Source organism: Pseudopipra pipra, chromosome 17 (genome assembly GCF_036250125.1).
Source record: "Pseudopipra pipra isolate bDixPip1 chromosome 17, bDixPip1.hap1, whole genome shotgun sequence".
NCBI classification, from domain to species: domain Eukaryota; kingdom Metazoa; phylum Chordata; class Aves; order Passeriformes; family Pipridae; genus Pseudopipra; species Pseudopipra pipra.
Genome location: NC_087565.1, coordinates 10,185,021 through 10,201,544, shown reverse-complemented (window position 1 = coordinate 10,201,544; position 16,524 = coordinate 10,185,021). Strand labels below are relative to the sequence as shown.

Below are 16,524 nucleotides of genomic sequence, written 5' to 3'. Positions count from 1 at the left end.
CGGCAGGTGCGCGGCCCCGCCCCGCGCGCTCCCGCGGAGGCGGCGCAGGCGCGGCCCCGCCCCGCTCCCCGGCAGGTGCCGCCGCCGCGGCCCCGCCCCGGCCCGGCCGCGCTGAGGGCGGAGGCGGCGGAGCGGCCGCGGCTCCGGCTCCCGCTCCTGGGGGGGGTCTCTCGGCTGGGCCGCGCCGCTGCCCGGCCTGTCCCGTCCCGCAGCGCTGCGGCGAAGCCACGAGCGACAGGAGCGGAGCCACCGACCGCGCGCGGCATGAACCGGGCACAGCGCGGCGCCGCGGGCAGCCGCGGCCTGGGCACCATGGAGGTGAAGAGCAAGGTGGGAGCCGCCGCCGCCGCCTGAGGGCCGCGGGGGATGGGCCGGCCCTGCGGGGCCGTGGGGCCGCGGTGCGGCTGCGAGGGGCAGGGACGGGGGCAGGGACAGGACAGGACAGCTGCTGACTCACCTGCCCGAGGCCGCCGGGCACGGCCGGGGCGCTCACGGGCCCCCGCCCCGCCTGTCCCTGCGCCGGCCGAGCCCTCGGCCCGGGGCTGCTGAGCCGGGGAAGGCGCCGGTGTCGTTCATGGGGCGCGCTGTCCGCGGGGAGAAAACAGAAGTGGTTTAACAAAAAAGGTGCAGGTCAGGGGAGCCGGCCCTGAGTTCCTGCACAGGCTGAAAAACGTGCAGAGAAATAGGTGCTTGGGGAAAGTTCGGGATAACTGGGCCAAAAGAGGTATTTAGAGTCATAATTCATAAGCTCCAAAAGCCGCTCTCCGTCCGAATTACGAGTGCGTTTGTTTAATATTTGTTTAACTTGGTGACTGTTTCTGTGGTTCCCTTTTTTCACTTAGTGATTATGTGTTTCTGGACCTCTTTTTTGTGTGTGTGTGTCTGTGGGGTAGAGCATATTCTTCCAGCTTACATGAGAGGTAGAGGTAAACCCTGGTGAACTTGTCCTAAAGTGGAGTTTGTTGCCTTTTAGAGGCAATCAGAAAGCCCTACTCGGGCAATGTTTTATGAGTGTATACCTGTGTGTCACAGAATATATCACCAGTGTCTTGTGGTCAGGGCTTTGCACAAATCTGTAAATTCTCCCATGTGTGTATCCCCATCCATTCTATTTTTAATTTTTCCTTTGCTGGTTGTGCAAAGTTTTGCTGAGAAAGCTTTGTTCTAAAAGAAAATAGATTATTTTTTTTTGTTTGTTTTGTATTCGAAATAATTTCTTGATGTGTCATTCTGCTGTTAACAATTGTAGAACTGTTGGATGTGGAGTGTCAAGCTGTTAGTTAAATAAACGTTAAAACCTCTTTTTTTTGTTTCCCAGGCAAATTGTAAATGCACCCACGTGGGAATGTGTTCTCCACTGGTGGGAACATGGATCTCTTGGGGTTTTTTTATCTGGTGACCAGGCTGTGGTCTGTATTTTGTACCCTCCTTTCCTGCTAATCAGGTGTTACAGCAGCAGGGGAGGTGAAGCAGTCAGGGCTTGTGCTGTGTGGGTTTGTAAGGATAACATTCCAGCGAGTGCTGGAACTTCAGGAAAATGTGTGGCTGGTCTCTACAGCTTGAATGATGTTAACACTATAAAAAAAAAGTCACCTTTTCATGTGGACAAAACCAGAAAGCACAGGAATATCTGGTAGCTCTGATTTCAAACACTAATAAAGCACAGCTGGTACTGTGGTTGGTGAAGCCTTTCATTTTGTTTATGCCTTATGAAGTTGAAAACAATCAGTGTGATATGCTTATAAACCCAAACCACTTTTTCCTCAGCCCAAAACTCTAGGATTACTCCTTCCTCACTGTGTATTTTCCTTGATTTAAAATACATCTGGGGAATCACCCATGTGATGTTCTTGGTGTTTGTACAGAGAAGTAGCTCTAATGAATAGGGACTGTCCCTTAAGTGCATGTTTTGGAGCAGGTTTCAAGGCATTCCTAGAACTACTTGTTGCTAATGCATTATTTAACAGCACCTCCATTTAATATCACTGAGGAGTCAGCTTCCTTCTATGAAAATGAGCAATTCTACAGGGAAAGAAGAAAGGCCTGTGTGGGAGGGAGATGGAGGGAACCCTTCCTGTGGAGTGGCCTGGGCTTTGAAGGCTGATCAGTGGTGTACAGCTCTTTATTTAGATATTCCAAATCAATACTTGTGCCCAGCTGACTGGGCTGGGCCAGCACAGCCCGGCTGTGGCCACAGTTACATGAGCACAATCCTTTTGTTAGTCTAGTTTATTCAGTTTGGGTAACTGCTCTGAACTTGCTCTGGGGATTCCCCATAGCACTTGAATTCCAGTCAGCCCATTTTCTTGTCACAGAAAATAAAATTTTATACCCCCAAACTGGAGCTCCTGGTGATGGTATGGGAGCCTGAAAATAAACTTCTGGTTCTCTAGATGTAAAATTCAGGTTTGCCCTCCTCTCTTCCTTATGGCTTGGAATAATTGTGGTTTTTTTTTTTATCAGAGGTGGTCACTGGAGCTTATGTTCTGTCAGTGCTGGAGACTGGCAGTACAGCAGCTTTATGCTGTGTAACAGAGGACTTGAATAAAAAGTGTCTCCCATAAGTGAGTCTTAAGTGAGAATCTCGGGTGACTTCCTGTGTGCTGACACGGCTCTCCTGCCTTTTCCCGGGGGAGTCAGCAGGAGAACAGCACGTGTTTGAGAGCTCAGGTGGCAAGGAGCCTTCTCTGCTTAAGTTACTTTTCCAGTCTTTCATCTCCTCCGAAGTGTAAAGTGCGGGGCTATTTAATGGGATGGAGTTCAACATCTGATATAAAATGAAAACATTTCGAGGGGTTAAAATAAACCATGGAATTGCACAGTTTTAGTTTTGTCTTTCATCTGCTGTATGGTGGTATTGAGCACGTGGCAAACTGTGGAAATAAGAGCCCTATTATGAGTCTCTTGGTATTTACACCGACTTTGTATAAAATAACATGGAAAAAAATAAAAGTCACGTTTGAAAATCTGGCCCTTCACTTGGCGCGATAAGATTTAAATTTACTCCAATTTGAGGGTGAAGTTGTTGGCTTTTTAAACTTTTATTACTGAATTATGTTTAAACTGTAGTCTTTGAAAGCCAAACGTTTACATTGCTGCCATGTGTGGACAGTTCCTGTGGTGTCCATGCTGCCCATGCTGAGAAAGGATTTGAGAGACAGGATAAAGCCTTTCAGTGATATCACGATTGTGCCGCTTCTGACGTGATGAGAGTTCCTCCTGTGGGCTGGGCCTGGCTCTTTTTGTAGTAGGCAGGTATGAATCATCCCTTCTGCCTTACTGTTAGTTAATGGTACTGTAATTGGAGTATTTCTAGAGGAGGAATGTTCCCAGATAATTCCTTTATTTGAAAGTTTTGGAGGAAGGTGGGGGTGGTGAAGGTGTAGCTTGTTTTGAGTTAGCACGGTGTTAACATACTAACAACGAGGTCGTTGTCTCCTTACTTCATTCCTTTGTTTGCATGTGAGAACTCCAAAGCTTTTATTCTCCAAAAGATTGTAATCAAATGTGAGGTAAAGGTTGGGCTGGAGGGTGGTAAGTGCACCTTCACATCTGCTGTGTGTAACACACACCTGAGTATGTGATACTGAGGCGTTCTGCTCTTGCTAAAAAATTATTTAAAGTTTTTATTTTCACTGTAGGGCAGCACTATAATTCACCAGAAAAAAAAAAAGCCACCGAGTTTTTTTATTTATTAGCTTATTACCCTTTTAACTCATATACAAGCTGTTCTGCTTTTTGTAACCTGGCTGCTGCTATCTCTGAATTCCTTTCAGCATCTCTGGTATGTTGTGTGTGCCTGATACGGAGGTTTTGGAGTAATTTTTGTCCAGTACTCTGTTTGCTTTGCCCTTGCTGGGCAGAACACTAAGATTTTATTGGTCATGTGTGCTGAAATTAAATTTGTCTAGTCTACATCAAAATCTTATTCTTTTATTGGCACCCAGTTTAGTTTTATACCTGCCCCCACTGCAGCCTCGTGTTTTAATGGGGGTTTGCTTTATAGATGACTTAGGAGACTGAGCTTGAGTGGACTTGTGAGCTGGGTATGGGTTGAATGATTATATTGACTAAATGCAGATCCTACCCCAGAAAGTAATTAGTAATAAGTCAGTGATTAAGCTTTTGTTCATATTTTCTGAGTATTTTCATATACCCTGGATAGAACCATGATTTAAAAGATCGTGCAATCAAAATGTGAGTCTTGATAATGGAAGTGAATCTTCTGAATGCTTTTAGGGGTAGTGGCTGGTTGCCTCTGTTCTCTCTCTCTCTCAAGAGCAGAATTGGCTTGAGCTCAGCTCACTAAAGCTTTGCTGCACGTGGTTTGTTCTTGGTAGTCTTCACGTCAGAGGCATTTTCATTTCTTGGCCAAACAATTGGGAGTCTGAAGGCTGTTCATTCTTGTGGAGGTGAACCGTGGCTGTGTCACAATCCATACACTCTGTTCTCAAGTGCACTCGTAGTTCTTTGAGAAAAATTCCAGGTATTCACATAGCACCGGAGGTTAATCACCGTCCTGTTTGAGTCACCACATCGGTGCTGACTGTGAATTCTGGCTCTCAGTGAGAGCGGCTGTTTCAGCAGCATGTGAGAATCTGCATTATCCTTAAGTTTGTCACCTTAATGCTAATGAGCTCCCATTAAATGGAACAATGAGACAACCTTTGCCTGCTCAAAAGTACATGTTTTATCAAGTCCAAAAATAGTTACAACTTCGGGGAAAAAAAAAAAACAAACAGTTGTTTTAACTGAATTTTCAATGCATTTCAAAATAGTGGTTGTATTTCTAGTGCACTTTTAATTCCATAACTTTCCAGGTTTAACATTCAAATAGTTCTGTTGCTTGAGGGTGTTTGATTTCCATCTCAATGACGTAAGATACATTTTGTTGTAGTTTGGAGCAGAATTCCGACGGTTTTCTCTGGAGAGGTCCAAGCCTGGAAAGTTTGAGGAATTCTATGGATTGTTGCAGCACGTGCACAAGATACCAAATGTTGATGTGCTGGTGGGATACACGGACATTCATGGGGACCTGCTGCCTATCAATAACGATGACAATTATCATAAAGCAGTTTCCACAGCCAATCCTCTCCTCAGGATTTTCATTCAGAGAAAAGGTAAGTGCAGTTGAAATATGTGAATCATCTGTTTATCCAGTTGTCCCACATGTCAGCAAACAGTGTGATGTATGGAGGAAAAAACCCTTTAGCCCTATTTCATCATGTTGAATTCCATAGTAATTGTGGATCATGAAAGGTATTCACAACTTGTCTCTCTTGAAAGAACTTCCTCAGGCAACCTATTTATACTTTGTGCTTTTTTGCTAGTTCAGTTAAATTAAATCTCTGGCAAATGCTTCCTTCTGGTTTTATGCAGGCAAATGAAAATAAACTTTAAACCTCTAGGGCTTTCTGCTCTGTATGTAGGATACTTTTCACTTAAAATTCCAGTCTTGATCAGATGAGAAAAGAGGCTGGAAAGGAATATTGGAAGTCTTATTACATGAGGTATTAAATTTAATATACAAGTGTAAATTCAAGGCTCACTTTGTAATATGCTACTCTTATCACACTTTCCTAATAAAACATTTTGAAGCTTTGAATTGACAAGTTTATTTCAGTTAGCAAACCTCAGATGTGAGTGCTGCTGGGTTGTTGGTCTGCCTTGAGAAGTAGCATGTCTGCTCTGGTTGTGTGTTCCTAATACCTGCATTTGTTCAGGAAGGGAAGTTGTATTTGTTCTTGTGATGTTCACTGTCTCTGGTTGTTGCTAAGACAGGCATCTTTCCCTTGGAAAATACTTGGGTTGATAAAAGAACCTTTTATTAACATTCCCACTCCAAAAATGAACAACTCCACCACAGCCTGACACTAACCCAATATTCACAACCAGTGTGGCTGCTTGGCAGCTGCTGTGCCCTGGCAAAATGGTTGGTTGGTTTGTGTTGATAGTATAACCTGGTGAGGGCTGTGCTTTCAGCCCTGAAATGCCAAAGGCATGAAGCATTTGCTTTAATAGAACCTGGAGGTGGACAAGGTCTATGATTGCATTTAATCCCCTACAGTAGCCATATGACGAGAACGGATAAGCCACTTTGTCAGGCTGGGATTATTCAGTTTATATTTTAACACCATATGTTTTTAGATTGTCACTAGTGTTACCTGTCTAATGTTGCCTGTTCCTGTTACATTTTTAACACCTTATATCATCATTTAAAGCCTAATGGATTAGTTGTTACTACTCTGGTACAAAGAGTTGATAAAAGAACTGATGCAATGCACAGAAGTAGAAATAAGATTAACCCACTATAGTTTATCAGAACAAGAACTGGCTGGCAGGAAAAGCTGTGTGGAAAGTATCAGTTGTCACTGCCTTCCCTTGGACACGAGAGCCTTCTGGCTATGGAGTTTTAGGGAATAGGGAACCCAGGCTGGAATGTTAGTCCAGCACTTCCAGTGCTGTACTTTGTTGTGAGTTAATTGTGACCACAATGATCATGTCTGTTGATTAAATTGAGGCTTTGACTTCATTGGCATCTTTGCCATATAGAGCAGATATTTGATGGAAAATAAAGAGATAACTTGGTTCTGTATTTTATTTGTGATGATTTGCCTGTAACCAAAGCTGAATTGCTGGAGTTAGGGATGGGTTGTATTTTGGGCAGTGTGATTTAGCTGTGGTTAATTCATAGGATTGCAGAGAAGTTTATTGGCTGTACCTCTGAAATGGAAAATAAATGAACAAATACCTGCTATTGGTGGAGCTGCTTTGATCTGTGCTGGTTTGGAACTATAATAAGTGACACAAGTTACTTTTCCCCCTGCAAGGCTGCTTGTGGCTTTCATGCATTCTCTTAAATCAGTTGAAAAATTTCTGTGGGTTTTGTAGTGGAACTTCACCTTCTTTTGTGTTTTCAGCTGTAGTAGTTGGGAATTTAGGATATTTGATAAAAAGCCACTGTGAGGAAGAGAGGAAGTTTCTGCTGTCTTAAAACATACAGAGTTTTTATTACACTGTCTTACCTGTTTAGAAACTACATTTAATGTGTGCAAAGCTAACATAAGGTATGAGCAGACTGCAATAAAATCTAATGTAAATAGTATTAACTTCTTAGTACATTGCATTCAAGGAACACCTTAAGGGGCTGAAATGGAAGCAACAAGATGTTTGTGCATTTATTCATAAGTGACAGTTGTGATAATGTTGTTAAGCCACAGTAATCACTCTTTCCTCTTCAGTTGTGACTCCTCATTTCTGAAAGCTGCCAGTTTGTCCTAAGCATTGTTGTGTCTTGGTTAATGTGGTCCTGTACAAAATCACATCTCCAGTTAGACTCCTCTAACTGTACTTCACTAAATTCCTTTAAAATTCTTCAAACTCCTCCCGTGCTAAATCCAAACTGGGGCTTGATGTTGCACAAGTGGAGATTGGCTGTCAGCTTGTGGAAAGCAGTTCCTGGCTGGAATTTCGTTCTGCAGTTTTAACAGATTAACAGGTACTGTTGACATCTGGTATTTAAAGGTTAAACTGATGTATTGTGATTAAATCCAGATGTATGGGAGTCACTCTGTCTGTGAGAAAAACCCGACTGAAGAGACAAAGGGGGGAACAGAGGCTGAAGGACAGTTTGATGTGGGGAACTTTGCATTGTAAATACAAGTATAATAGAGATAACAGAAGATGTATTTCATTATAATATCCTTAAAGGTAACTTGCAGGATATTAAATTAAATATACCACTCTTGCAAGTTCTGCATGTATGTGACTGTATTTAGTGAAAAGTGCAGTCTTTGGTTAATCCATTTGTGCCTCTTTTCACCAAGAAGCTTTATTTTGGTGAGAAGTAAGAGCAGTTGGCTTTTTTAAACAGCTCTTTATGGACTATCCTAGTTATTCTGAGGCCTCTTCCTAAAAACACAGGTTAGTTTCCTAAAACCATGTTTTGTGTATCTTGTGACTAGGAAAAGATTTGTTGGGGCTTATTTAAAAAATGCAAAATTGCATCTATATTCAAATGTGCTGACTGTTTGGGGGCTTTGAAAGTTGAATTCTTGGGGGGTAACTCTACATTGCTTTGCAAATAGATCAGGAAAATATTTTAAAAATCTGTCTTCAGCAATGTTAAATTGAAAACAGATTTGGCACTTGTGGGCTTTTGTTTTCAGCTTCATGGAGTGAGTCTGTACAGATTGGTGCCACCTTGAGCTTGAAACTGCTGGGGAAAATCATCCCTGCACTGTGTGGCCGTTCTTCTTAAAGCTATCTGCAGTTTACACCTTGTCCTTTGGCTTTAGGCCAAAATATTTTCTGCCACAGCTTTAAACTGATTAGTGAGGTGCCAGAACAAAGATGCCTTTGTACTTGAGAGTATTGCTTTAGAAAATTTGTTTAGCAGTGGAAGGGAGGTTAACCAGAGTGTGCTGTTTGGCTGAGATTTGGACAGATGGGTTTTTATCAACCTTTTGCTGGTTTTTTCCCCACAAACTCTGTAACTGTATATCTGAAGGTTCATGCTAGTTTTGAATTATTAGACAGCTAAGAGCAGTTATAATGCAAAAAACTTACCCTCTGGTGCTTCAGAGTTTCTTAAATGTTTTGACATCTGGCTTACAATTTTAGGATGCTTTTATTTCAGCAATGTGTCCTGTAACTTAAAGTTTCTAAAAACAAAAGCAAAAAAACCCCCAACTCTGTTAAGATTTCTGATTGCATATTTATCTTTTGAAAGAGACTTAAATTTCCTATCTCTTCTAAGAAATATTTTTCTGATCTTCGTTTTTGGGTTAAAAGCATTTTTAAATCTGCTATTTTGCATGTTTACTTAATATTTCTTTCAAAGCCAGCCCTTTTGCTACTGATCTTTGTGTTCCTCTAATTGTGGAAAATCTTGAGTTGGACAGAATTTTAAGCCTTACAAGGTGTTGTGGAAGCCAGGCTGGGTGGTGGCTTTTGTGAAGGAAGTTGGGAACAATTCTAGATCTAACTTGGGTAAAGAGCACAGAGTGTCTTTAATCACTTGCAGGACACAATTTAGATGTAATAAATGTGTGTATGTTTGTGTATCCAGTCCATGCCAGACTGGGGTGTGAGTCACCTGCCATGAAGGTGAGGAAGCCCTTAGAGCCACCGTGGCAAGCTGGGAATGTTGATGTGATACACATTTGATAGGACAGAACGGGTAAAATACCAGATCCTGATATTTAAAGAAGATATTTAAAGCAAGACCAGTCTGGGACCTGATTTCACAATTGTCCTTTCCAAGTTGTTTTGTAAACAATTGTAACTCTAAAAAAAAAAACAAAAACAAACAAGAAAAAGACTATTGCAACTCATTGAATTGCAAAAATCCTTCCAGTGAAACACCAGATGTCTAACTGGAAACTGGTTGGATGGGTTGTCAGGAGAGATAAGGGCAAAACTTCTCACACTTTCTTCTTTAATCATAAATTTTAAGCGCACAGCAAAGGAATTGCTCTGTGTTGCCTGAGAAGGCAGCACAGTGGAGTTCAGCAATGGAATACAGGGGTTTAAACAGCTGATCTTCAGTCAGTCAGATATCCCAAGGGGCATTTTACAGAGAAAATGGTAAGTTTGCACTTTTGGAGGTGTTTTACTCTTCAGACATAGTCCACCTGTTTTATGCTTTGGTTTGGGAGGTTGGATTGGTTTTTAATGAACCAACTCTTAAGTCAGTTATACTGAACACTCTTAGGAATCTGAAGAACAGGTTTTAGGCTATTTCTAAAGCCTCCCTGTTTGATGTTGAGATCTAATGTTATTTTATTTTAACCTTAAATTACAAAGTAACTGAGATTGTCACAGAAGCCACTCCAGAGTATGGTAGGGCTGTATTGAATCAGGTGCCTTCAGCAATAATTCCTGTTTGTCAGTTAAATTGTTTAACAACTTTACCTGTGAACATCAATGCAAAAGATGCTCTGTCTTTATTTAGCAAACAGCTAAACAACAGCTTTGCCTCCCTTACTGTGTGATTAGTTTTTTTAAGCAAAAAAAGAGTAAATGAGGCCATCAGGACACATTTTTCTAAACCATGTTGGTGAGCTGTTGTGTACACACAAGGTAGGTTTATAATAAGTCCCTTTGGGGCTTTTTGTGTGGGTAATTTAAATTTGTTTCTTCTTCTCTTGTCCTTTTTCTTTTAGAAGAAAAGTCCAAGGCTGCCTGAGCAGAGCAGTCAAAGGGCTGTTCTTGTTTTCAGGGAGGAGTTAGTGTTCCATGCTGGAGTAGTGGTAAACTGTTGCTCCAGAAATACTTTCTCTGTTCTATTTTGCCTAAAGCATCTGAAGAGTCCAAATATAACTGATATGTGTCTGTGTATCTCAGCTTCCAAAAGAAGTGTCTTTGACTTACCCAGCTCTCCCTTTGCACTGATTCCTCAGCAGCTGACAGCTCCCCTGAAATGCCACACTAGGGCAGCTTGCCATGGTTATTCCAATTCACAGATTGAAATGTATAGCCATTCTTTTGCTTTCTTGGCTCTACCAATGGCATCTTAATGTGATAATACAAAGAATCCCAACTTCTCTGAGTCCCAGAGCTCTGCTTGACTATTTTTTTATCCACTTCAGAAAAAAAAAATTATGCAATTTTGCAAAAGTACAAGTTTAAGTCCAATGAAATTCAGATCTGATTGTATTTAGGTTCATTCTTTTTGGAGAACTGTAGTGTATTAAAAGGAAAAATGGAACCTTTGGTAACTAGGCATTTCAGAAATCAGAATGTGTGTATGACTAATGTGTTTTCTTTTTTGAAGTTCTAAGCCATTTGCATATTTTGTATCCAATTGTGGCAGTTACAGCATTGCCTGCATGAACAGTTTGGCCTCAAGTGTTTGTGTGCAAGGTCTCTTTGTTTCTCTCCACAGCCATTTTACCTACATGGCGTGGGGGCAGGGGAGAGTGCAGAGTGGAATAAGCTTTCTGGAGTTTGAATCCAGGTCACTTGGCTGGCTCCCAGCAACTAGGCAATAATAGGCACGCTGGCTGCTTTCCCTTTTTCATTCTTCCTTTTCCAATGATCTGAAACCTGAGCAGAGAAAACTAGCAAGTGGAATTACTCTGAATAAAATTAAAATGTTTCTAGGAATGTGCTCACTCTTTCCATTCTGCCCTTTCTCTCAAGCAGCTGTGGTTCTTTGTGTCTGCCACTGCTAACTTGCTGTAATTTTTTTGTGTACCCTCTTTCCTTCAGTAGAAGAAACCCAGAAGTATTACAAACTTTGAATCTCATAACATTAAAACTTTTGGTTTGCGAGTCAAGAGAAATGTTTCTACTGCACTAAAGCAGGAACCTTGTAGATGAGGTGTTTTGCTCAGCCAGCCTCTACCACGGTAGCAGTGTGCTCTGAGCCCCAGCTGAAGGATCTAACTAATCCCAGTGTGCTCTCTCTAACCCCTTGTGCTCTCTTGCAGAAGATGCAGACTACAGTGCCTTTGGGACAGACACCATGACCAGGAAGAAGAACGTCTTGTCCAACGTGCTGCGGCCGGATAACCACAAGAAGAAGCCCCACATTGTCATTAGCATGCCCCAGGACTTCAGGCCCGTGTCCTCCATCATAGACGTGGATATTCTCCCCGAAACCCACCGCAGGGTGCGGCTCTACAAGTACGGGACCGACAAACCCCTGGGCTTCTACATCCGAGACGGCTCGAGCGTCAGGGTGACACCGCACGGCTTAGAGAAAGTGCCGGGGATTTTCATCTCCAGGCTTGTCCCTGGAGGGCTGGCTCAGAGCACAGGCTTACTGGCTGTCAATGACGAGGTGCTGGAGGTGAATGGAATAGAGGTGTCGGGCAAAAGCCTCGATCAAGTTACAGACATGATGATTGCAAACAGCCGCAACCTGATCATCACGGTCAGACCCGCCAACCAGAGGAACAATGTCGTGAGGAACAGTCGGACTTCGGGCAGCTCCAGCCAGTCCACTGAGTCCAGCCTTCCAAGCAGCACACCAAATATTCTGGGAAGCCTCTTGCAAGGAGAAGAGGAGAGCGACGAAGAGGACATTATTATTGAAGATAGTGGGGAGCCACAGCAGATCCCAAAAGCGGCACCTACCAGCGAAAGCATAGAATCGTTGTCACAAATTGAACTCCTTCACGAGTCCACACAAAATGGGTTCCTGCCTTCCAGTGAGATGAACTCCAATCACTCAGCAGGCAGCAGTAGCATGGAATATGATGTACCAGATCCTGGGCGTAAGTCGTTGGAAGAAGATGGAACTATAATAACACTATGAAATTCCATTGGTGTACTTTGTATTAAGTAAGGATGCCATACATGTTTTAATTGGGCTTAATATGTAATACATTTGATACCTCTCCATCTACCAAGCACTGCAGTTAGATTAAGAGGAGGGAAAAAAGTAAATACAAGAAATTCAAAATTATGTAAGTTAACTAACTTCGTTGATTCTGCACTTCAATGTAAATAATTCACAAAGCTGGAAGATAATTGATAAATGGCTGAAATCGGATGAGGAAAATTTAAATTGAAAATGAAGGATAGCTAAGAGATGCCTGTGAGCTTTCTTTTAAAGGTACTTGATTTTTTTATTATTAATGTCGAATACTACTGGTTCTATAGAAGTAAACTTAATTATGTGTGAGGCTGACTATCTAATGTCCTGTGGTTTCACGTTCATGTGAAGTGCTGCTTACGTGTGATGGAGCTGCTTTAGCCACCTCACTCCTGCCCTGGGCTGCAGAGCTGCTTGTGGGGCTCTGTGCAGGAGGAAGCTGGAAGATAAGCTGGAGGTGGGTGGGAAGAGCTGGAGGTGGCTGGGCTGTTCCCTGGCTGACACAGGGAGCACAGTTGTTTGGAGCTGGGGGCTTGGAGGGTGACTGTTCCGTTGTAGGTGAATGTGCAACCACAGGCTCGTTAGTCATGCACCTTTCCTGGTTCTAATGGCCAGGCAAGCTTACTTTTAATGACTCTGATTTTGAAATTCAAATGTGAAAAGTCTTAACATTAGTGCATCAAAGACCTGTTCTCATTTTAGTTTGCAATATTTTACAGACATCGTTGGATTTAGTTGCTAATCCCCATAAATTACAAAGAAATCAAATGTAAACTTAATGCTATGGAAATAGCATAACATAATCTCTGTTAAAATTGCAGTCCTAGTGGAAGCTGTAAGGGTTTCTACTGGCAAAGGTTTGTTGTAGTGAGTCTGGATAATGTAAAAAGTGACTTTCTTCAAACCTGAACAAGTTAGAACAGCTTAAGTTAAATCCCTGGATTAAAAAAAGTCTTAAATCAGAATGAGGCTTTACTACAACTTGTTTGAGCCATGTGATATGAACTTACCCATTATAACGGACTGAACTGTAAATGCAGATCTTTGTGTGCCCCTGGCTGGGTGTTTGGGATATTCCAGAGCTGCTCTGTGCAGCAACACTGACAAGTCCTGATGCTGTGAGCACACAGGTGTGTGTGCAACCAGCTGCACTCACTGGGTTTCTTGCAGGGGAGGATTCTAGCCTTGTTTTTCCCTTTCCCCTTTTTGTATCTCCTGCTTTACCGCTTTGGCACTCAGTTCCCAACCTGACTCTTCTCTGGGAACATAAGTTGTGTCAGGAAAGTGAGATGGGAAGTAACAAGATTGGGCAGGAGGATGGCTGGAGCTTGTCCCCAGGGATCCCATAGGCTCTAAGTAGGAAGTACCAGTTCTGTCCTGTGGTCCTGTGCTCACCAGAGCCAGGAGTCAGGTGCTTGGGAGCATGTTCTACCCTCTGGGAAGACAGGATGAGTGGGAAGGGACACTAACCCCTTTCTTTTTTCCCCTCAGTCTATCTTGAGGAAACATCTACCTCTGGTAACTTTACTAACAGGAGACTAACTGTAAGTTTAATGTTAAGGCGTCTGTAAAGGTCTTCACAGACTATCAGAGGCTAAAGCTGTATTTGTTTAAGGTTTTTGTGAGGATGCAAACACTGCTGCAGGAGCCCCTGCTGTTTGGTGTTAAAAAAAATGCACATTTGAAATGGGTATCTCGTGAGCAGGGGTGTTCTCAAACCTTGCCAAGAGAGGCATCCATGGCCTTTAGGATTTATGGAGAGTAGGCACAGCAGGCACTGGTGCTCTGCAAATACAGGTGAGGGTGCTCTGGCCTCACACTTATTTATGGTTTCTTCGGTGTGTATAAGGAGAGGCCCTGGAACCTTTTACAAGAGCAAGAACTTTGAAGTGTTTCACTTATTTTGCTAATAGTTATTAAAAATGAAGTAACTACACCCAGTTAGTGTGAAATGAGGACAAGAAATACTCATTCTGCAACAAGTAGACTTTACCTGTACGTGTTTTCTCTCAGTGCTGCTTTACACTTCCTTTCTTTAAGGAAGATTGTTTACTTTAAAATATCTTTTTTTTTTTTCCTTTATCAAAAGACTTTCCTTCCTGTATGAAATCACCAGTGGAGGGTGAGGCTCATTATTCTGCTAGTTTGCACTTCTGTGCCTTTGGTTTACTTGAATGTATTGTGAATAATCGAAGGAATAAAGGCACTTGGATGGGAAGACATGAGGTCCACAGGTACAGAGAATGAACTGGTAGTGCACTTAATGCAGGTGTAATGCTTTCATTCCATGGAAATCCCTTCTGGAGCTGATGTCCAGGAGTGTTTTGCAGCTTGGATCATGGCTTGGGCTGAGTCTGGGAATGCCCAGCTGGCAAGGGAACTGCTCAGCTCCCAGCCCAAGTCTGGTGTGTCAGCCAGGCTGTGCTTGGAGCAGGGGTGGGAATAGTTGGAATATACATGCCAGTATTAAGGACTTGGAGAAATTTAACTGGGGTCCTACTCTAAACTGCATGAGAGTTCATCCTTAGGACCTTTCCTGCAAACTGATTCATCTAAACGTGAGGTAATATTCTTTTTGACATATATCATGTTCTGTTCTACAGACATTTGGTAACATGTAGTAAAACGAAGCATTTGGGACTTGATGAAAACATTAAAGAATAAACCTAAAAATGCTTTTTTTTTTTAAAGTGTGTATTTACAGCTACAATGACAGACTGCACAGCATGTAATTGCTTAATGCTGCAGTTACCACAAAGTTCCTAAAGTTCTTCCATATCTTACTAATGCATACACTGTTAATTACAAAAGATTTTTAAATTGCTACTTCAGGATGATCAATGGTTGATTACGAGTGGCTAAACTTAATTTTATATATAAATGATACTGGGGTTCACTATAAGGTTTTTTAAAATATGCTGATATTGTTAGCCTTTCATTCACTACCTCCTAAATTTTTAACATCTTTCCTGTTTTCTCCCTGGAAGACAATACTTAAAGGCTTGACTGTTTTATATAGATTTTATCTTTAGCTAAAAAAAAAAAGAGGAAAAAATCTAGAGGTGATGGTGAGGATGCTGAGCATGATTGACAATATTACGCTGCTATTGATGTAATCTTTGTGTATTGACTATCCTGTGTATGTAAATTGTATTTTCAATCCAGATTTTATAAATTAATTTATAAGTATCCAAATTATTTCAGAATGGAATGAAAAACTACAATTCCTTTGACTAGTGTTATATGTTGTACATACACAGTGGGGGGACAAGTCATTCCTCCCTTGCAATGGGAGATCTAAGTGCACCTTAATAGGAAGAAGAACAAATTCTTAATAGAATTAAGATGCATTTACTTTGAAGTTCTGCTGTGGTACTGGAGAAGTCAAGCCTAACTGTGAATCATATTTTTTTTTTCCACACCTGAGTTAAATTTAGGACAATGTTCTCACAAGCTGTCTTTAACATGTGTATTTTTGTGAATATTATGTATTTTCTAATTAAATTTTACTTGCAATGTGATTTTTACATGAATGAACTTGTTTAAAATGTCAAATATCAGTATTTTTCTTACGACTTTAATGTATAATGTACATTGGTATCTCACTGAATGAAGATTGATTTTACAAAATCAAGCTAGATGTAGTTGTATATTAGTCTTATATTTTTACAGACTGAAATAAATGGATATAGAAATAAAATGTTTTTTTTCTCAATTACTTTGTCAGATAAATAAAAATGTTTCACGTTTTCCTCCTGGGCAGCTCAGCAGGCTGTGTTCTCCTGCCAGGCTTCACCCCGTGCTTCCCGTGCCTTCCCTGGAGCAGAGCTCTGCACTGGGAGGTCACCAGGCTTCCAGACACTTCTCCTTGGTCCTCTTGACTAACCTGTGCTGTGCTTGTTCCTGCAGTAGCTGCAAATGCTGACTCCTACAACAAGTGCCTGCCTGAGCACTGCTCCTCCAGAGTTTGGGTCCTGAGGCCTGGGAGGTGGTTCCTCACCCTCCCTCACCTGTGCCAGGTGCTGCTGGGGATGTGGGGTTGTCACTGCCACTGTAAGTATTGGGCCAACTGTCTGTTTTAACTCACCCATTTTACTTGCAAATGTTTTCTCCCATCTCTTTTGCCTTTGCAGCCCCTGTAAACATTTACCCAGTGACCAGAGACTCGAGCTGTGTTCAGCCCTTTGTGTGTGGCTTTT

General features: G+C 42.1%; 1 protein-coding gene across 1 annotated transcript; it reads left to right on the top strand.

The window, feature by feature from the left end:
- Positions 1-87: 87 nt before the first annotated feature.
- On the top strand, positions 88-16,025 carry PARD6B (par-6 family cell polarity regulator beta). Its single transcript, XM_064674211.1, has 3 exons — positions 88-330; positions 4,898-5,120; positions 11,436-16,025. The coding sequence occupies exons 1-3, from the start codon at positions 265-267 to the stop codon at positions 12,263-12,265; spliced, it is 1,119 nt and encodes a 372-aa protein (XP_064530281.1). The 5' UTR covers positions 88-264; the 3' UTR covers positions 12,266-16,025.
- Positions 16,026-16,524: the final 499 nt, after the last annotated feature.